General features: G+C 40.7%; 1 protein-coding gene across 2 annotated transcripts in view; it reads left to right on the forward strand.

Annotated features, from left to right (window-relative positions):
* RAB31 (RAB31, member RAS oncogene family) overlaps positions 1 to 22,685 on the forward strand; it is a 64,117-nt gene that overhangs the window by 36,614 nt on the left and 4,818 nt on the right. For both annotated transcript variants that reach the window (XM_087756765.1, XM_087756773.1), the window contains exons 4-6: positions 4,794 to 4,865; positions 6,759 to 6,865; positions 11,702 to 11,811. In XM_087756765.1, the coding sequence (XP_087612891.1) occupies positions 4,794 to 4,865; positions 6,759 to 6,865; positions 11,702 to 11,811 (289 nt within the window). The remainder of the gene's footprint in view (positions 1 to 4,793; positions 4,866 to 6,758; positions 6,866 to 11,701; positions 11,812 to 22,685) is intronic.

Raw genomic sequence — 22,685 nt, forward strand, 5'->3', positions numbered from 1 at the left:
TTTGTCAGCCTCTATATAAGTGGGCAGGAGTAGTAGTTTTTTATTTCTGTATTTATTTGGCCTCTGTTTTGCTTTCTAAACCACTATTACATAAGACATGGTTAAGAGACTTTCACTACCACAACTCGGGTGTGATTTGCATTGTGTTACCTTGAATTTGTTTTTCTCTTTTAAGTATTGTGATATAGCTACTCTGTGGGGTTTTCTTCTTCCCCATTCTGTACTGTTAGTACAGAGGAACTGTGAAAACCATTACCTGTGACCAAATATACCTCTCCATGATGAGATGCACAGGAAACAGAAAGCAAAATGTTAGAGAGCTTTTAAATCGGTAGTAAATTCCTTAATGGCTGCTTGGTTCCATTTTTCTGCCCTTTGCAAGGGCAAAGCTTCTGTTGACTTCAGTGAGATGGCCAGATCAGGGGTTGCAGAATCCCAAAATATTCCTGGAATCAACGAGAACAACTCTGGTTATGCTGAACTTGCATTTGCAGCACTTACGACTGAATTTGTCCTCTATGCTGCAGGGCTGTACAACTGCAAAAGCTGGGCAGTTTCTAGTTGGATTCTGAGAGAAAAAGGGGACCTCCGTTCAGAAGAAATTTCATAACGTGCATGTGGCCTCACTACTTCTTCCTTAGTGGCAGAGATGATGAACCACAAGTGCGAAGTGGAGATGTTGGTAGAGGAGCACGAGCACGAAGGTGCTCTGAACCCAGTTAGCATTGCACCAGTGTTTACGCGATTGTGGAGGTATATAGCATGCTGTGTGGCATGCTCTGAGGAAGAGAGTCTTAAAAGTCTGCGTGGAGCTACACCAGTCATTGATTTTTGGGTTTTGGCATGTCTTTGGTAAAATAAGTTTCTTATTTATATTTTGAATGACCCTTTTGGCCTGGCTGTAGCTGTTGAATTGGAAAATGTGCCCCTACAACTTAACTATTGCATGGGTTAGTGACCAAAGCCTCACAAGTTGTTATCAACCCCTACAAAAGCAGAACAGGCTAATGGGCAGTGGATCAGTATTAGCAAATAGGCAAACTTTTTGCAGGTACTGAATGAGAGGCACAGGACTTCTAAATTTCCACAGTAGGTGAGGTGCTAATGATAGTTTACCCATTGATGGGAGGTATTCCTGTGACCTGGATGTCTGCGTGGCAGAGCCGGGGGTGGCTGCCTGAGCGTTTTGGGTGGCCCTTCTGGAGAAGCAAAGCTGTGCTCGTGCTAAATCTCCAACTGCTCCTGTTTCTCCTAATTTTCTTGGGAATTACTGGGTACAGAAATACTGAGCTATAAAATCGAGGTTATAGACACTGTAATTCATAATGCAGAAGGTAGTCCTGTGAGATTTAATTTTGTGAGCTGCTTTTTTGTGTGTCTCTTGTTTTGAGTGTCTGTCCCACATTTGGTCCTTGGCAGGTGAAAAATGTGCACATTAGTACTTTGTATCCCTTTAATTAATTTTGCGTGACTCTCTTTTTCCAGGTAATTAGGCCAGAAAAAGGACTTTGCTTTTGGGCACTGATTTAAAAGAAAAAAAAAAGCGCAAAAAAAAGGCATCAAATAAACATAACTATTTGCATAATATTTTTACTAGTATGTTTGTGATATTGAAAAATCCATGCTCATAAACCACATTTGTTAAGGGTCTATTATTAGATCATGAAACTTACTCAGAGTTACAATTTTTCAACCCCTCTTGATTCATTCAGCGTTGCAAAGAATCTTTTCCTGTTTTCTTGTGGACAACAGTGATTTCTTATGACTGTGACATAGTGTATCATCATGTTTCTTTATTAGGCTGTACAAAAGAATGACAAAGGGGATTTAATATTGGTTTTATTTGATATTCTATACTGTGGTAACTGATAATAGTTGTTATTAGCATACTTTCAGTTGTTACTAAAAAGTTTCAAAGTACGTTTTTCCTCAAAGACCACAGGAAATTGCATTAAGATGTATTGTAATCCCATTTTGGTCACTTTATCCAATGTAAAAAATGAAATCTTGAGTGTCAGGTTTATCCAAATAGGAATATAAACTTAAATGCCAGATGAAATGTATCACTTGACATTAAAAAAAAACAAATCCTGAAACTACATGCCTAAATATGGACAAAATGTTTTCTCCTTTTAAAATGCCTTATAGCTAAAATATTGCTATAGAATCATGAAAGAGGAAGTAACTGTCCTGTCAGCTGAGCAAGTAAATAGATTTTCAGTAGAGTAGGGAGGTCATACTTACGTGTTAACAACAACTACTGAACCTGAGTGCCTTTCAAAGGCAGTTGTCTTTCTGTGCCTAGCTTGCTGTGATCTTGCCCCCCCTCTTTCTAAGCTTGTGAGGAACTGGAGTATTTAAGTAGATTATTTTGTCTTAAGTAGCAGAGGAACTGCATTCCTCCTGCATGCTGTGCCTCTGGTTCTTATGTTTCTTGACACAAGGAGCAGGTCAAACATAGTTTGATGTAGTTTGGTATTTCTGTTACAGAAATGCAACATGCTGTTGAAGTGATTAATTAATCTTTCCAAATGTTTCAAAAGAAGTTTTCCTTGTGTATGCATTTTACCTGCACTGATTTAAAAGAATTATTGCTTTCCTTGTGGGGAAAAAAAAGAGTAAAACTGACAGTGGCAGTAGACTATGCCAGCAGAGATGAGCACAAAGTAGTTCTGCAAGTGCAGAGCTATTTGAGTGTGGAATAAACTGATGGGAATGTGGCTTCTAGTGCTCCTGTCCTTCCTTCTTTTTCTCAGCCACGCTTTCCAGCCCCTTCCTTTTGGCTGAGCCTGGGGCATATCTGATGCACAAGCTGGTTTGGGAATCCAGCTAAAAATTAATCCTACCCAAAAAATGGTAGTTTGCATCCTCTTCCATTAAAATCTACTTGCGCAGGATCCAGTGAGAGAGGTCTGCTTTTCTGTTTGTGTTTGGTTTTGGTTTTGGTTTTTTATTATTTTTATTTTTACTTTCTGGCCCTAACACTGGCAATATTCTTCAGTGAAACAGCTATTATGGAAAGTGTTCTTGTCACCTGGTCAAAAGAAAAGGGAGAGAAATTCCCAAGATGTCATACAGTCATACAGGTTCTCAGTGTGCTTTCTGGGCCAGTATTGAAGGAATTTGAAGCATGGGAGTTTAACTGCATGGCTCCTGTGAAGGGTGATTACTGTTATCTGAGAGCTCTTTGTAAATTCATGAATACCTCGTAATCTAGGTTAAAACCAAATCAGCATGCGTGTAGGGTATGTTTTTTCCAGGAGTTTACAGACTGGGAGGGGTGTGCATATACCACGAAAGGTCAGATCCACCCTCCAGAGTTAAGGTCCCTGATTTCCAGGGTACTTTAACACAGCACATTGGAAATTTCTGTCGTGATCTGGAAGCCTAAAAATTCTGGAAAGCATTTATTGCATTACACATGCAAGTAATAAAGCCACACACTAAAAGCCCGGAAGGCACGCATCTACCCAACTCCCTCCGGATCTTGGCTGATCCCTTTTCTTCAGACCTTACTTCTTGACTGATTCCTCTTTCTTTTCTCATCCTCCTTCCTGCTGTTTTCTCCTATTAATGAGCTCTCCCACCTGCCTCGCTCCCCAAAACACTTCAGGACTTGACCATCTGTCACTGCTGCTGTGCATCCTTACTGTTCTAAGAGAAAGTACTGACCTTGAGCTGGAGCGTGTGATCTGTGATAAAGAGCTTACAAACTGGCAAATGAACCAGTATTACAAATAACTCACTTTATACATCACACGTGAAACAGCACGAAATATGGAAGCTGCTAGGTCTAAATGCTCAGTCTGTAAGTACAGTTCTGAGGAAAAGATGCGTCCAGTAAATCTGCGAAGGTTTGCAATGCAACACATGGATCCGTGCACACGCACTGGGCAGTGAGATCCATACCCTGCCCTAATAATCCATTTGATTTAGGAGTTGACCTCAGTTATTGGCTGCAGCTTTATATGAAACTTTTTCAGATGACTTTACAAATAAAAATCTGTAAAATGGCTGTGCAAGTACAGTGAGACTAAATGTATTTTCCAAGAAAGATTATTTTTGGTTTGCTTAAGACTAAGTTTAGTTAAATCAGCAGAAAGGCTTTTTGACTTCCTTTCTCTGTGTAATTATAAGCTGAAGTTCTAAATCAGCTGCTTAGTCGTGGTAAATTATGAAAATTATGCTGCTCGTTGGCAAGCTGTTGTTAAAATAAACATATTTATTGCTTGATTTTTTTTTTTCTTAAAGGTTGTTTCCCTTGAAACAAAAAGCTGAAGAGTAACTTAAACTGCGGGAACCCATGTTTTTCAAAGTATCTGTCATAGTACAGGATATCTAAACATGACAGGTATTCAGAGTTTCTGACAAGTTAATTTTATCCAAGTGATTTGCAATGTTTTATAAAAATTGAACACAAGCTGAATCCAGTCTGTTGCAACTACAAAGCAAAACATTGCTGTTTGCCAGGGGAGGGGATGTGTATGCCGTCAGGTTAGGCCTCCAAGTGCAGCTGATCTTCATGTCAAAACTTGTCCTCAGAGTCCATGCCCTGTAATGGAAAAGATGCATTGAACCAGTAAGTGCTGGTGGCGTAAATCCAGCAGAATGAAGCACAGCCGGAGATAAGGGAGCTCTGCTGCCTTGGGATTTAACTACCAAAGATGTCTTTTTCTCTATGGGATGAAAGAAAGTCGGTGGTCCTGCCATGACAAGTCTTTGTGACCCGACGAAGTGTGATAATTCTGATTTATTAATGATATTTTTTGTTTGTGGGGGTTATGTTTTAACAGTTTCATTCCTTGGCTCCAATGTACTACCGAGGTTCAGCAGCAGCGGTGATTGTTTATGATATCACCAAACAGGTAAGACCTTCTGTACGCTTCTCACCTGTGTTCGCTCCTCTGCTTGGGCCAGAGTAAAATTCACAACTGCAGAAGTATTTATATGTTAATTGCTGTTCACATCAGTGGGGTTTATATGCTTCGGTAGTTTGGGTAGATTTGGATGGAGGCATCCAACTGCCTTAAAAACCTAAATATGAAGTCCAACTTCTGTGTTGTTTAAGCTTTGTCCAGACAAAATGTTGGAGACAGCATTTTTTAGAAGTTTCTTTGGCTTTCCTCTGGCTAAGTAGAGAGGATGATATCCTGCAATACCCCCTCCCATCATCACCTACGTTCTGTGTATGGATTGAATTTTTAATACAAAAATGAGCTAGCTGCTTTATCAACTGAACAGAAATTCAGTTGTTTGCGTACTGCTGATTTTAAAACTAATTGTTTTTAACTAAGCATATAATCTCATGTTTGCATTGCGGGGCTCAAGTCTTAACTTTGAAACCAGTAATGAAATAATAAATCTCTGACCTTTGTCTCAACCTTATTCATTTGGAATGAAAATTGTATTTTCAGATCCTAAACCGCTCTTGCTCATTTCTCAGGCAGAGGATGCTAGGAGGTTCTACCTGAATGGCTCTTCCACTGCTTTTGAAAGAAACCCCCGCTGATAAAGCTGAGTTAGAGGCAGCATTAATGGATGGATGGTCATGACAGTTCATGTGCATTTTATTCCTTTCCTGCCAATTGAATTATTTACTACTAGGTTGAGAGGGTTGGGTTTATTCTCCAGTGCATTAGTGTAATGATCTGTGGCTGATGATGGTGGCCACTGTTGCACAGCGGTACTGTTCTCCTTTGCTAATTTGCCAAGAAAAGATGAGGAAGAGTGAACCCTGCTGGATTGATACTTACTTTTAATTTAAATGTCTTACAGTTGATCTCGTAATGCATTGTAAGAATAGAATTTTGTTTTGCCAGCCTTTTTCCAAGCTTACATGGAACAGCTCACAGAATAAAGAGGGGAAAATAGGAGCGGAAGGTCAACGTGTGTTTCACTTTCTGATGCGTAATATTCAGCACTGACCATTAAAGCAGAATGGATGTTTTTTCCCAAATGACTGATAGTGCTCTCCCTTCAGTGATACTGATACAGCCATCGCTGGTTTTGACACAACTCCTATGTGCATTTCTGAAGGGGAAAAATGATTGATAATATATTTAGGGGCTCACTTTGAGTTTCAGTAATAATTTCAACCATGCATTATAATTAGAATCTCTAGGAACAAAAGTGATTTTAATGCTATTAGTTCATTCGTGTAAAGAAATAGAAAATTTACTATTAAAAGGTAGGTAGCATCAAAAAGTGTTTGAATTTTGTACTTGGAAGGAAAAAGCCAAGTGAATTGTCACCTGTCTCTTTGGTTTCATAGTGAGTAGATTGAGGTTTACCAGGTCACAGATTCAGAAATGCCGGGGTGACGGGGGTCACTGAAATCTCTCTTGGATGTTATCAAAAAATATGGTAGTGGTTGAGATAGTAAGCCACCAGGCAGAAACTGAAATTAGACAAATGAAGCTAACGTTAAAAGTGAAGGAAATTAGCTACTAGCCAAACTTAAAAGAGCTGTGGTAGTTTCTTCATCACTGGAAAATTTAAGAAAAACATTCAGTGCTGCTTTGAGGGGGGGCAAAGGGGGAAGAGTCCAAGTTCAAGCAAGAATTAATTTGAGGAAGTCTTATGACCTAAAGTTTGAAAAGCAAATTACAGAGATACAGTGGCCGCCTTCTGGTCTTGTGATCTATGAAATCATTATTGCATTAATATTGTCAAAGCTGTATTCCTCTAACTTCAGAAAAATAAGCAAATACATCAACAGAGACCAGGCTGTTAGCTTATTTGTTATTTCTCTGACTTAGGATTCATTTCATACTTTGAAGAAATGGGTGAAAGAACTAAAAGAACATGGTCCTGAAAACATTGTAATGGCCATCGCTGGAAACAAATGTGATCTTTCTGATATCAGGTAATACGTAAATTTTTGTTGCTGCTTTGATTGCAGTAACTATGTTGTTTCCTTTCTTCAGGTAACCGATTTGTTTTGTTGTTATAATAGTATATCATTTTGGTCAGCTGTATTGAGTTTCCTAACACCAGTGGTCCTGACAGCGTACAACCTCACCAGCAGCAGCACAACTTGAATTATGTACTTTTTTTTTTTAACCTCTCTTTTACTGCCCTTCCTGTGGGTTTGTACAATCTACACCCTTTAGCTGCTGAATCATTGGGAATGGAAGAGTATTCTCTTTTTTTTCCTTGCATTCGTGTTAAAAGCTGCAGAATGTATTAAGCGATGAGCAAAACCAGCAATGTAAAGCTAGAAGGGTAGGCCTGAGGCAGAATAATGTTATTCACAGAGCAGCTTTGAGAACTTGTACTTTGTGCTTTGCAACAACTGAAACTGTCCCATAATACTGGATGTAGAAAGTGTATTTTTGTTGTTTTTAGGAGCAAAACCTCAAGTAAAACTTGTGTCACCTGTGTGAAGCAAAGAATCTCCTGGGTAAAAGAGGGGAGGGTTGAATCTGCCCTCCTGCAGAAGAGCCGAGATGATGCCATTTGGGATGAGAGTGAAGCTAGAGTCACTCTTCTGCTTGCTAGCTCTAGTTTGGATTCACATTTATCCTTTCTGGAAGTGGAAGCGCATTCTGCTGTACAGTAGTGATCCTTTGTGTCAGGCCATGACTCTCTGTTATTTTTTGCTTCAACTACGAGTACAGACTCAATGGCCATATTTGATGCTTTCCTGTTAGGACCTCATAGGAACTCACAAGTGATGCAGTGCTTTCAAAACCAAACTGTGTTAGGTTTGTCTTGTTTTGGTTTTGTTTGGGTTTTTTTTTGTTCCCTCTCCCATCCCCATCAGCCATGAACCAACACAAAACTGCTTTCTGTAAGACCTGAGCAAGCCCTGATGCTAGAAGACTCCTGGTTTCTGTTGGGCTAAGAACTGGGGACACAGATAGTATATTGGCATCTCCTACTTGATGTCGTGATATGCTTGTCAACATGGTGAAGCTGAGTCCTATAATACGAAACTAAAGTTTTCCAAATGTGAAGCAGGAAGAAAAAAACCAAAAACAAACAACAGAGGAAAGGACAATTAAAAAATAAACCCAAAAACCAGTTAGCACAAACTGGAGTTTTCAGTTGCCCTGAGAGTCACTTTAAATTTAAACTTAAGTGTTCCCAGCAATACAATTGCCTGATTAAATCAAGGGTAATAAGTTTGGAGGTTGTGACAAATGACACTATAGCAAATGAATCCATAACCAGCCCTCCCCCTGCTTTTGGTAGCATTTGCCATGGCAGCAAGCTTTTAAATGCTGTTCCACTGGAGGCAGGTTAACTTGGGGACATGAAGGAAAACCTGCACCACAGAAGTGTTGGGAGAATACTGGGGTTCCTCACAGAGTGACTGTCATCTTCCCACCACATTCTTCTCCAACACTACCTGTTGTTTACTGACTGCTGATCGTCTGTTTCTTGCTCCTGTTCAGCCACTACAGCTCTTCCATGCACAAAATATTCTGGCATTTGCGTAGTGCTCATTGTCCTCAGTGAGCTAATGTCACTTATTCTTCCCCCCCCCCAATTATGAACAGTTTTGAGTATTTTTTTCATGCTGTTATTCTTTCTGCATCCCCCAGCCTTCTCTCTTTCTAAAGGCATCCAGTGATATCCAGTTAAAGAGATTTTGGTGGACAAATAGAGAGCAGACTATATTGTATGTGATACGTTTTCACAGTTCTTCCAGCAACCTGATTGTTTATGCAACACATGCAGCTGTGTGTGTTCTCTGGCTGCTTTATGTCTTCAGACTGACTTCAGTAAAACTGATTTTAGGTGAAATGTCTCACCAATTTATCAGATTGTTTCCAATAAGTAGAAAATACATATGCCTTTGGGCACAGAGAATTTAAAAATAAGATGATGTGAGCACACAGGAGCAAGCTGTTGTTTGTATGCATTTTTGGCATCTCTCTTTGGTTTTGTAGAACTTCTGGCAGATGTTTTTCTGAGTATTAGAGAGAGAGCTGCTTTTAAGACCAACACGAATAGAAGCAAAAGAGGACAAGCTGACCAGGTCCAAGTTGATTTGATTCTACCATCTCTGTGACTGTAGGAGATAATGTAAGGGGAAATGAATGGAAGCAATAAGAACTGATTCTTTTCCTCTGGGAAAAGTCTGGCACTATTTCTCATGATCGTTTACCATGTTTCCCTCCTCATTTAGCATCTAAAATTTGGTTTTGAGCTGCCAAGATGGATTTGGGACACTCGGGATCATGGTGCTTTCCTCAGTGTTGTTAGTAGGCTATCAGCAGTTTTTGGCACTCTGTTGAAGTCAATTTCTTCTCTACTTTGAAGGAATTTCTACAGGTAGACAGGTGATTTTGTTTAGTATATATCCTCATCTTTTTTATAGTACTGTCAACTCTAGTACTGTTGAGTGTTTGGCATACTTTTAAGTAATAGTAATAGACTTTTCCTTCTGATATGTGTCCTGTCCTTCTGATAGGTCATTAAAAAGTAGTTTCAAAGACAGGAGTTGGGACTTCAATGTTAAAATGTTGTAAGTGTCCAAAATATTTTTTGAGCATTATAGAAGTCAGTAGTCATAACAGCAACTAAGTGGTGTTTACTTCCCTAAAAATAATGCACCTTCTTAACAAATTGTGTTCACTGGAAATTGCCAGATCCTTGGTTAAAAGAATGCAGCAGAATTTTGTGCTCAGATCTTCCCTCCGTGCATCCAGAATATTTCTTTATTCGGTAATTATTCAGAAAATCTCAAGGGAGACTGAATCAATAGAATGATTTGGAAAGGATAAAATGAAATAATAGGTATTCCTATTCAGAATAGGTATTCCTCTAACTTTCCCCATAGCCCTGGAATAACACTTTCTCAGCACTCCATTGATGGTTCTTGCCTTCTTCCCTCTTCACCCCATCTTGCGTGTATTCATCTCTTGGCTTAGGGTTCAAGCATTTGTGCTTTTCCTTTTTGACAAGGTAGCATCTTAGCAACGTTGACATCCAGATTATGGTAACTCCACTCGATGTATGCAGCCTTCGCAGTGTCGACAGCACTGGGTGGCATAACGTTTATTTCCTACGTGCTGTGGACGTTTATAGGCTTCCTTTAGAAATGTCATCAGAGAAGGCTAAGAAGTTTTGTGACATTTCCTTGGACTATTGTCACTTGCTCCTGTTTTACTTTTTCCTTGATTCCTGAAGTTTGCTTTCTCATCTTAATTACAGCAAGTTGAAAGTCTTCATTGCACAACCCTGTGCTCTCAAATTTCTTCCTTTACTGTTGTTTGAATATTATGTTACATAGTTAAGTTTAATTTTTCTTATTGCCAGGGCCATCTGCAGAGGGTGGTACCTTTCATAATAAAAGCCAAGGTGCCATTTCAGAAATAGTGAGGGGAATGCTGCCTTCCCTGTGTCTTCTGCAATAAAAAGACGTGTAATACAAAGAAGCAAGTAATGGAAACAAGCTCTGAATCCAGATGCTGGAATTGCAGGCTAATTTTTTGAAAACCATTTGTAATAAATCAGGCAATTATTCTGCCTCTCTGCATGTTTCCCATGAGCAGCATATCTGATTCATTTAAAATACATACCTCCATAAACTAATTGTGAAATTGCATTGCTGTGCTCCCACCTAGGTACCTTCTGTTAAAAGTCCAAGGCACTCATACTAGGAGAAGACTGTACTAGGAGTCTCTGGATTGGTACATTGGAGTTGTGGGGTGAAGGAGTTGGTGCAAATTCCGCATGTGCAGCAGACAGCTCTAAAGCCACACAAAACACACCAGTTGATGTATTGAACAACTGGAAGAAAAATAGCGCTGGCAGCCTGGTGTTTCAACATGTGCTCCCCTGATCAAGTGTACCTTGGGTGCCCGTTAGCATATTCAGTCTCTGATTCTGAGCTGTTACTCACAAATCAGGAATAGCAGTGGACATGGGCACATTCAGGTTTTCCCTCTGGCTCAGCAGATACAAGGTCAGCATGGGGCTTGCTTTATGTCTGAAGCAGAGGTCTTTTGCATGTCGTAAACTGCATTTACCAGCTTTTGGCATATGAAGTATTGGCTACAAAATGAGGATGTTCTACCAGTGATTTTAAGATGGTGTCACTTTGGTGACATGGCACAGAATGGTGGTCTTCCCTCAGTGAATCTGGCACTCCCAGATTGCTCTTGCCAATGTGCTCGGAGTCAGTGGCTTTCATATTTCTTTCAGAATCTCTCTTGTTTTCTTGCTGCTTGCAAGCACTTAGACATAACGATGCTCTTATCGTTTTCCTCTGCAATAGTCATACCCTATCTTGTTTGAATGCTTGGTGTGGACGGTGGTGGTTGCTGCCTGGATCAGCAGTCGTATGTCTTTTCTCTAGTGTTTTAATGCTTTTCTTAGCGGGGTCAAGTTTAAAAAACAAAGAAATGGGGCTGTCAGTTAAATTATCTTCCTTTGTCCAAGGCATGGATTCAGCAGCAAGTCCAAGAAATCTGCAGATTGGTCATTGGTGAAATTTTGATACTTTGAATATGATGATCTAAATCACAGAATCATAGAATGGTTTGGATTGGAAGGAACCTTAAATGTCATCTGGTTCCAATATGCTATAAGAAGAAGAAAGATAGTACTACTTTTGCAGGGAAGAAGAGCATGCTTTTCTGATTAGGCTGTGTTTGAGGTCTTTTTTTTTTTTTGTTTCGTCCCCCCAAAAAATAAATAATTTTTTGAAAATTTTGTTTCTTTTATTTGTTTTTTGTTTGTTTTGTAGGGAGGTTCCTATGAAGGATGCCAAAGAATATGCAGAATCTATAGGTGCAATTGTTGTTGAAACCAGTGCAAAGAACGCTGTTAACATTGAAGAACTCTTTCAAGGAATAAGTAAGTAAATGTTCCCTTTATTTATTTATTTATTTATTTATGATTGTTTGGAGGTCTTCTGAAAATAGCTGTCTGTTTCGGGTCTAAAAGCTTCTTTCCCAAGGAGATCAAGAAATCCACTGGGCCAGTAGCATGGCTGCTGTTTATGCAGATGTAAACTAAGAATGACTTTGAATACACCAGAACAAAACATAGTAGATAACGGGTAGGCCTGTTCCTTCTAAATCTGTATATAAATCCTGACCTGGGTCACATCTTCTGTTTCAGACCAAGCCTGCTGCAGAGGCGATACTGTTGATCTTATCATCATGTTGATAAAAACTTAAATGTTGAGAAATGCGCCTGGAGGTCTATGATAAGTAGAAAATAGTCATTGCAGTGGAATCTGTTTAAAAAAAAAAATTTCTTTCTAGGTCTTTTAAACAAGATGAGACTGACATTCCTCATGAGGAGAAGAAAAAATGACCTGTTCAGTTTGCCTTCTAGGGGTTCCAGTTTTGGTCTCTGGCTGCAAGTGGGAAGGACCTTGTGAGCTGAAAGGGACCTCAGGAGACCTTCAGTCCAACTTCCCACTCAAAGCAGACTTGATAGTGACTTCAGACCAGGTTGCTCTGGCCACTGTCTGCCTGGGCCTGAAAGCAGAGATTCCACAATCCCTCTGGGCAGCCGAGTCCAGTGTTTAAATAGTCCTCACAGTGGCATCCCCCTCGGTGTATCAAGTCAGAACCTCTCCTGATTCAATTCATGGCCACCATTGCTCATTGTCCTGGATGCGCCTCAGGAAAGAGGCTGGCTCTGTCTCCTTAGCAGCCCTCCCCATAGGTACTGACAGGCAGCTTTGTGGTCCCCCAAAGCCATCTCGTCCCCAGGCTGAACAGGCCCCATTTCCTCAGCCTCTCCTCACAGGGCGAGCGCTCCCGCTCCCTGACTGTCTTGGTGGCCCTCCTCTGAGCTTGCACCAGTTTGTCAACATTTTTCTTGTATCGTGGGGCCCAAAACTGGATGCATTACCCAGCTTGTGTTAGTATCTAGAAGGGGATAACCACTTCACCTGATCTACTGGCTTGGCTCTTGTTGGTATGACTTAGGATGCTGTTGGCTGTCTTTGGTGCCAGGGTGTGCTGCTGGCTCGTGCTCAGCTTGCTGCCCTCGGGTCCTTTTTTGGCAGAGCTGCTTCCCGGGCAGCCAGTCCCCAGCCTGTCTCATAGCCAGGGGCTTTTCCTTCCCACAAGCAGGGCTTGGCATTTGTCCTTTCTGAACCATATAAGGCTCCTGTTGTCCCATTCCTCCCTCCAGCTTAAGGCCCTCTGAACAGCAGCCCTGCCCTCAAGGGTATTGAATGCACCTCTGAATTGGGTATCATCTGAGGGTTGAAGTGGTTGCATATTTTTTCCTCCTTCAGGCCACTGATAAAAGGTATTAAGCAAGGTACTCCACTTGTAACTGGCCTACAGGTAGATACATGCTGTTAACCACTGGCCTTTGAGTCTGATGATGCAGCCAGTTTTTCACACAGCTAATAGTCTGCCTATCTAGACTATAACGTCGCAACTTAGATATACCAGGATGCTGTAGGAGAAAGTATCGAAAGCCTTGCTAAAGTCAAGGTAGACAACATCCAATGCTCTCCCTAAATCACAGATCCAGTCACAGTATCCTTTAGGGCAACCAGGTTGGTTGACATGGTTTACCCTTGGTAAGTCCATGCTGACTGGTCCCAGTCACCTTCTTCACCTTCATGTGCCTCAGAAGCAGCTTCTGAGAGGATTTGCTTCACGGTTTTCCCAGGAAGCAGAGTGAGCCTAACCAGCCTGTAGATCCATGGCTTGTTATTGCTCTTTTTGAAGACAGATATAGCATTCACCTTTCTTCAGTCATAGGGGACCTCCCTCATTCTCCACAACCTTTCAAAAATGATAGGGATGATAAAGAGCAGCCTTGCAGTAACATTGCCGTGCTCCCTCTGCATCCCCAAGCTTGTACGGGTTGAGATTTTTTAAGAGCTCCATGACTTGATCCTCTTCCACTACTGGTGGTTCCTCCTCTCCTTGAATCCTGTTTTGGGGTGCAGAGGCCTAGGAAACAGCATGTCCAGAAACTCAATTTTGTTTTCCTGAAGTCTTCATTTTATTTTATTTCACATATTCATAATCAGCTCATATTATCTACCACACTTTGCCTGAGACAGGGCCTGTTCAAGTGTTTGCTTTGCTTGCGTGGGATGTATTTGAAATGGTTCGTGAGAACTGATATTCCTAGAATACGCTACCTTTCTTTTACCTCCTTTAAAAAAGGAGTGTGTAACATGGCTGTCTGGAGGAACCGGTTCTTCCTTGTGATAGTTTACTTGATTGTCTGCGTCTGATGGTTGTGAATGTTCTCACGGAGGAACTCATCCTTGCCGCGTAATTAGATAATTAGTTTCCGTCTTTGATAGGCAACACTGCAGCTGGCAGCGCACACTGTCCCTAATAATGGATATAATAGACAAGGAAAATCAGCTAAATTAAGTTTAGTATGAACTAGATACCCAGGCAAGTGCACTTAATTCCACAGGCAATTATTTCTATATATAGAAATATTTGATCTCAGTGGATGTACTCGTGACCTTATCAAGTACTCAGCAGAGAGAAAGGAGAGAGTTGGTAGTCTATGTTTATAGAAATATAGTGGAAACCAAGTAAAAAATGCTTAATTAGCAGGAGAATTAATTAGTGTGATTGTGACTGGGCAGAGGGTATGGATAACTTTCTGATGTTTTACACCACTTGAGTCTTCGTGCAATTTCCAAAAAAGTCTGTCTGTGCCCAAGTTGTACGGCAGCATTTCTGCCTTTTCAGGGCAGGAAGTCCCTCTGTGGCCATGTCTCCTACCCTGTTGACTAATTTTATTTGTGTGGTGCCCTAGAAGTCATGCTGCAGCTTTAGTTTTGCTTTCGCGCTGCCCGAGAGTTCGTGCCCTTCTCTTTGTGCTGCTGTAGAAGGGCATGGTGCAGCTCCCCAGCCTCTGAACAGGGAGACAGCAACTTCTGTTGACCTTGGATCTTGTAGGTAGACTGTATGTGTTGCCTACTTTACAGCCTGGATTTGGAAGGATATTCCAACATGTGTGGAGAATTTCTCCATTAAAAACTTTCTTGAAATGGATACCCCAAACAGAAAGGGTAGACTACATTTTAATTTAGCCAAAAAATTTACCTCCTTCTTGCTTATCCTTTTCATTTCCCAGGGGTGTTTTAACATAATCATTTTTCCTTCGTAAGGTGCGTAACAACTGTCTCCTTTCCAGGGAAAATATTGTGAATGGAGTGAAATAGTGTAATGGGAAAAAATTACTCAACATAATGATACAAAGAAGGCAGAAAATAAAAGGGGAACTGGGATGTTTTGCTGACAGCCAGATAAATCTTGGAAAAATTATAGAGATTATAGACAGATCACTTCATTTCTAAGGTTATTATATTACACTATTTTTGAAAGATTTTTTTTAAAATAAGTTTCTCTCAGGATTTGAGGATTTGACTGCTTTGAGGGATGTCTTAATAACACAGTCTCGACACAAATCAATTGTTCTTAATCCTTCTCAAGAAAATACAAGATGTGAAAGACTAGAACCAGTAACAGTTTCTGGTTTTTTTGAAGATGGGGCAAATCTGGCAGGAAAGGGATTCTGCAGCCAGTGTACTCGGGCGAATAAGGCTGAGGAGGCAGACTGAGCACAGGAGCCAGCAAAGTTGGTGCTCTCTGCGCTGGAGAGTTTTCACTGAGCTGCGTAGTGGGATGCAGCTCCTGGCTGGCTGTTGTACCCCTGTGATTTCAGATGGCAAGCCACTACGCTTACCCTGGTTACATTTAGCAGCACCTGACTGAAGGCTTGCTGTGATTGTGAAACATCATGTGGCTGTTTTATTTCTCTGTAAACAAGAAAAGCATATTTTTAGCACAGTTGTATATTCCCCACTTGGGCTAAATTTTTCCCAATGTCTTTCTTGAAAGCGTTTTTGACATAAAAAGGGCTTAAGATTATAGTGGTTTTTCATGTGTTCAGTAGTTCTTTTTTAATAGCTGAGTGTCTGTAGGATCAAATGTTATTAACTTTTTATTCCCAGCCTTAGAAAAATCATAGGCACAGCAGCTCCTTGTCGCTGGTTTATACTTCAGCAACAGCAAATATGCCAGGAATGTATTATACGATAGCAGTATAATACAATATAAAGTTGGGCCTGTGCAGGGGATCATACCAGTTCTGTATTGCGCCTTCTTGGTTGCGGGGCTTTAGTCCACTGACCACTGCTTGTACCTGGGAGAACATCTCCCCCATTAAAACTGACTGCTTTTCAATGACTAAACAAGCTGCCCCAAGCGTACTGTCATTTAGTAGCAATCACACCCTTGCAATTTTCAAGCACGAGTTCATTTAACAACTCAAATAAGCTGTAGTTACCTTATTCAAATCTAGTACACGCCCAGCTATTTCTCTTCAGCGTGTGTATTGCCTGTTACGTTGGCGTGAAGGTGCCCCAGACAGGAGAGAGAAGATTACATAAAAGCCACCCTCTTTAAATGATAGAGCCGAGACTGTACCTCCCAGGTTAATACCAGTCTGCACCAGTAGGTTCAAGGGTAAACAGGCAGTGGGACAAGTAAGCCGCTGAAGAATACCTAGCCAAGTGAAACAGAAATAAACTTGTGCTTAAACAAAAAAATAAATGATGGGCATGCATTGGGTTGGTTTTGGTTTTGTTTTTTTTTTGAAGTCTAACAAATGTTGGAGATTGGTGTGCTACCAAAGGGGGGGAGATTGAAGCATTTCAGCATTTTCTGTCGAGGGTGAGAGGGAAGTGAGGAATGCGATTATCAGAATCACTCTATGGAAAGTGTGTAAAGAGTTGTTAGCACGCTTCGTCTTACTGATGCTAGTACTACGAGAAGGAGAGACAGGCTGATGTTTAAAAATCCAGCTAAGGATGTTCTTCCTAGATGAGGCTTCCTAATTAAAGCACAGAGTTTCTGTCTCAGTATAAAACCTTTCATGTGGTAAATGCTCAGTTATAAATGTATGAAGCTATTGATTTTCTGATGCCTTGCCAGCAGCTTGTACATTGAATATTTAATGTAACCCAAATACTTGTTTCCTAGAAATACTGGGAAATGAAAAAAAAAAAACCAAACCCAGCCTCTAGAGTTCACAGTTTAACCAGCTGTATACTGGACAAACTGGAGAGGAATGTGTGAAATGTCTGTCTCTGGAAGGGGGAGGGATCCTTTCCAGCAGACATTTGATGTTTGCACTGGCTCAAATGGACTTGGATGGGTGGAATTGCAGATGGACAATTTTTGAGCTTTGTGGAAGACGAGTTTGGTGTTTTTCATCCTGTTGTCTGCTGATGTGTGGATACCTGTGAACTCCAGTGAAGAGGTCTGTGAAAGATATTTTAAGAAAAGAAAGTACATTTATGTTGCAAAGCAATTCATGCATGCCATTTTTAAGGCAGCCCAAGCTCATAACTGAATTTTTGTAGGGGGTGTTCACCTACTGTGAAAGGAAAAAACATTGCACTAACTTTGTATTCGAGATTATATTCTTTACGGTTTATGCTCCCCATATTTCTAGGATTAGTTCTCCTCTTGCTTTCAAATTTTAATAAATGAAGCAAAACTTACTGGCCTTTGGACTACTCTTAAACTTGTGAGGTCCTGGATTTCTCTCCAGCCATAGGAGAGCTCTTCAACATAAACTAGTTAATAAACCAAAACAGCTCAAAGTTAATTACAGCAGGACCTCAAATCGAGGTTGGATCTCTTAGTAATTAAAGTCATTAGGAATTCTGTTGTTTACTTTGATGCGTGTAAGATTTAAATCCTGGTGTGTTGGGTTTTTTTTTCTGTAGATTTTAATTTAATGGGCAAAATTTAATTGTATTGCTGCTTCCCCTAGCAAGAACTTCAGTGTCAGCAATCTATGCTTTTGCTTTAAAAAAAAAAGGCAGCTTTTTTTTTCTTGTGTGGAGATGCTATTAGACGTGCTATTAGAAGTATTAAAATAATTGCAACTTAATTTTGTTTAGTTGTGCAATATCCTTTATTGTAAATATGTGCTACCTTGCATGAAAACTTACAACATGAAGTAAACAGCAGTCATCTCTGTCAGTTGGGGAATCCTGCTTCACTGCAAGTACGGGGGAGAAAGAGAAACTGGAGACCGACTAGTGGGCCAAGCTTTATAAACCATGTGAGACATATGGGGAACTTCTGAAATACCAGTGAAACTGGTTTCTAAGGATGAAGGGATTTGGGGAGATAAGACATGTGACTGTCATAAGTCCTACAGGTGCACAAGGAGTCTTGTATGCAAATGCCAAAATTGTTGGATAAGATGTGCCTGCTTCATTCTGCCATGCCTTCACGGATGGCTGGGCTTTATTAATCAGGTTTATAGAGAGCAATGCTTTGCGGGGGCTTGCCTTGCTGTGATACAGCCAGCAATTTTAAGAGGAGGTTCTGGCCATTGTATAGCTGTTGTACCGCTACTTGAAGAAGTCTGCCTTTTCTCAGGTGAGCCACAGCAGTCACATCCTCAGGATGCTGTGGCGGCTGTCAGGCTGCTGCTCTGGAGCCAAGTGAAATGGATTTCACATCCTACACTAACAAAAATCTCTCCTTCCTCCAGTCCCCTAAAAAAAAAAGCAAGTTGTACACGATTTTCAGACGGAGAACAGACGGGACAAATGCACAGAAAGCCGCTGTGCAGCACCATGATGTCTTGCCTCTTACCCTTAGCAGAATTGTTGTGAATAGTTGTGTTAGATATTAGGACTGTGCTTCTTTTGGACTTGAACTTCATCATCTGGGTGTGCCAGCTCAGGCTGATCACATCAGATCTGTTTTCCTTTCCACTGCACACTGAATGAGTATCTGTTCAATGCACTGTTGTGTTTGTCCCTTTGTCAGCATGGTAACCAGTTGGGTTTTTTCCTTACGCTCAACTTTAAGGCTGTTTCCAGCCTTCCAGGCAGTCTTGTACAGGTCAATAATGAAACCAGTTTAATGTTAAAAAAACCCAAACAAAACCAAAAAGTCCAACTCCAAGCCTGATTTATCTGAGCTAATGGCTGTCACAACTTATAACTGGAGCATTGCATTCACAAAGGAACAAAGAGAGCAGATTTTCTTACTGTGATGATCCATCACAGCTTCCAGCTGCAGCCGAGCAATCCCCATCTGCCTGCCTTCGAGTTCTGCTCGCAGAGCTGTCACCCAGTCCCTGTTGTCTCTCCTGCTTCCCTGCTCCAGTTTTCGTTTTTCTCCCTTCCTATTTTGTTTACCTCTTGTCCCACCCTCCCATTTCCCAACCTCTTTGCCTCTGGCACTCTCAGAACCACAACTCCCAGAGTGCTGATTAGTCTCTACATTAACAAGTCTCAGATTCAATAGCAGGAGTTGGAACTCTACCAGGCATTGGAGAAGACTCTGACCTTCATCCTGGACTGCCTCAGCCCAACTCAAACATGCCAGAAAGGAGGAGATGCAATTGATTTAGTGCTTCCCACCTGTTAACCTGGGTGGCTCACTTCAGAACCATGACAATTTTTGTAACCCTACATTTGAGCACTCTCTTGTGATGCTTATTATTTTACACACCATGGTGGGTTACTGGAATGAGATCATGGAGGACACCAAGACCTCTGCAGGAATGCGTAGAGGTGCATGTTTACAAACAGTTTTGTTGCACAAAATCTGTGAAACATGGTCTAAACATTAGCGAAATGGAACTAAAATATATAATCAGGTATTTAATTAATACAAGTGCAAAATCTAATTTTTAAATGGCAGTCAGCAGACCTCACTCCATAGAAGTATCGGCAATGGGAACCATATGGAACTTTTATAGTGTCTCAGTGACAGTATATCCCTAAGTTCCTTATTTCACCAGTTCAGCTGCAGAGTTCTTCGATAAATGTATGTGCATCTGTTTTTATCTGTGCGATTGACCTTTTCATCTGGAATCCTAAGACGTGCTGTTGGTGGTCTTTGGCAAGCTGGCTAGTTGTGTCCTGCTCTGCAAAATGCAGAAAAGACTCTACTTGTGGTCTAGTTTCTAGTCTTTAAGTTAAGCAACAGAAGATCTCAATCTCTCATGGGCCTTTTGAGCGGACTCTGTCTTAACAGAGCAGTCATCAGTTTGAAGAGGAATTGTCTTAATTTATTTCTTTCTTCAGCAGGAGGATTGCTGGGCTGGATGTCAGGGCACTACTGCTCCTTTCTGACATCAACTGCATGAAAGCGTAAATTAACAATGCTGTAGGTTATCTAATATAGGGGTATTTTTTATTGCTCTGGAACAGAGACTGTGTATGCTAGTGAGATACGCATTTTAAATGAGTATATACTTTCTAAAATGAATTCAGTTTATGACCTCTGTTGATCCTGACTCCGTGCCAGCTATATTTCAGTTGGTGTCAGCAATATCAATGCTATATTTATCAAGAGCTGAATGACAAGATGCGATGATCACAGTGCTTTTAGGTAGCAGTAGTGCTTGCGCTGGGTTAGAAGCAGGAAGCGCAGATGCAGACTCAGCATTTCGCTGCTCATCCTTAGTGTTCTGCTGCTCAAACCTTTCTCTGTTACAGCGTCTGCTGTGAGACTAGCTGTCAAGGGGGCCCAGGGAGAGACAATCGGTCAAACAGATTTCTGACTGATTATTTTTTTCCACTTCCCCTGACCCTTGGTGAAAAATCACTGTATCATTTGCTGCGGAGCTGGTTCTCAGGTGTTAGACTGAGTTTTATGCTCCAAGAAAATTACTCCTGTCAACTGCACATCAGATGGTAAAAGATGCTTGGGCAGGGATAAGTCGTGTTACTAAAACTAAAATGATTTAACTTGATGGTTTAATAAATATGGAAATAAGAGAAATAATAAGTGAGAGAAAACTCGCCTACTTAAAAAAAATATTCTCAACCTTGAAAAACTTTTAGACTGTTTAAAGCTTTATTTCCTTGTATTGAATTCCAGGGGGGGATATCCAAGCAGCAGAAGACATGGCTAGTTAATGACAAACAGTACTTAAGTTCAAAGGCCAGAATAACTAATCAGCAAATATTATGTCTAGAGGGTTTTTTCTCCTTATTATTTGTAGTTGTTATCTGTGTGGTTTTTATCGTTTGGAGAAATGAAATAAATCAAGGTGATTCTGAACGACATATATCGTGTCCTGGTCTGAACTGGACAAAGTGCTTGCTGCCCTTGAAGCCTGCCCTGTTTTTGCTCCAAAGATAAGCTTGCCTGCTTCTTTGCGTACACCTCGAGAGTAGTGTAGAAAAGACCTGAAACTCACAAGAAATATGAAACACTGAATGAAAAACAAATAGGAGGACTTGCAAAATGAAAGTTATGCTAGTTTACAAGCTCTCTTCTTCCAAACTTACTGTTAGAAGAACCAAATGTTTAGCAAGTATTTGCTTAATGGTATGTAATGGAAGCCATGTCTGCAGATTCCAGCTTTTTTAGCTGCATTGTGCTCTGAGTCAGATTGACAGCGTTTTGTTTTAGCTGGGACTGAGTTGGAAGTGCTTTGGAAACAGTAGGTACCTAATGCAGAAGTTCTCTCCAGGTCTCTACAACAACAGCGTTACCTTCTTGGAAAGCCTCTCATGGATATTATGTTCTTCATATTCTCTAGAGTTTTAAGAATTAGTGGATTCTCTTTATCTCCAAGCAAAGCCAACAGAACTAATGCATGTAACAACTGGGTCTATAACCACCCATTATGCTTTTTATTTTACTTTGGAAGGGCACTTGCAAACATGAAGTCCAAACATAATGTAAGCAGGGTGTGAAGCTGATGTTTCAGTGACGTAAATAGAGTGCAGCATTGTAATGTCAGTGCTTATGCATGCCTCAGCCCTCAAGATACCTGTTTCTCACTCTGTTGGACCAAATACAGTATCTTTAGCTTAGTAATGTGAGGAATTTTTCCCCTCTCATTCAGCTGTACAAACACCCAAGATTATCTGTTTCAAAAGTCATGCAACTTTCGTTGCATAACATACCTATTCAGAACTGACCGAATAAGAGAGGTGAAATTTTCATGGGCTTGACCAAAGGTAATTTAGGGACAAGTTTTACAGATGAAATTTTGCTGTCTGATTTCATTGGGATTGGATTTTACCTGAATGCTTTTAACTCACTCTCCCACAACCAGCCCCCCCCCCCAAGTAATTTGTAGGGCTCGGGCTTCAACATAGGCACATAATTCATAGAACATTTGGCAAGAGAGAGCTGTGAATAAATGCAGCAAAGGATAGGGAAATCTAAACTGTAAAATCCACCTGGATTATGATAAGCTGTTCAGAGGAACTTTATGCTCTCTGAAAGTGGCATATAACAAAGAAATGTTAAATATTTTAACTGTTGTTATTTATCATGAGTAATAGTAAAACCAGGAGTAATTAATAGAAAGTAGATTCAACTTCAGAAAAAATTTCCAGCAAATCCACAAGGTAATGAGAAAATATGTTACCATGACTGTAAGCTCTCCAAGATACTGATGGAGAGATCACTCAACGAGTTTAATGTAAAAACCAGGCCCCCACCAGAGACAGAGGATAGATTGGACCTGGAAGGATCTTGTTTTTCCATTTATAATTCTAATTATTAAGCACATTGTATGTTGTCCATGAGTAGGAAGCCAGTTAGACAAAAGATGCAGCAGTATGAAAAGGGCACACAGGGGAGGGAGTTGGAGCAGTGCCTTCTGCCCCGGGAGAGATCTCTAGCTCTCCTGTGATGGCTGAAATTCTTTCAAGCACTTAAAATAATCACCTCATAAGATGATTAAAAAGTCAGGAGAGGTTGGGGGGTGGGGTGTTG

This window comes from Nipponia nippon, unplaced genomic scaffold, assembly GCF_047370975.1.
Source record: "Nipponia nippon isolate SJK-2023a ecotype South Korea unplaced genomic scaffold, ASM4737097v1 scaffold_1, whole genome shotgun sequence".
In the NCBI taxonomy this organism is placed as follows: domain Eukaryota; kingdom Metazoa; phylum Chordata; class Aves; order Pelecaniformes; family Threskiornithidae; genus Nipponia; species Nipponia nippon.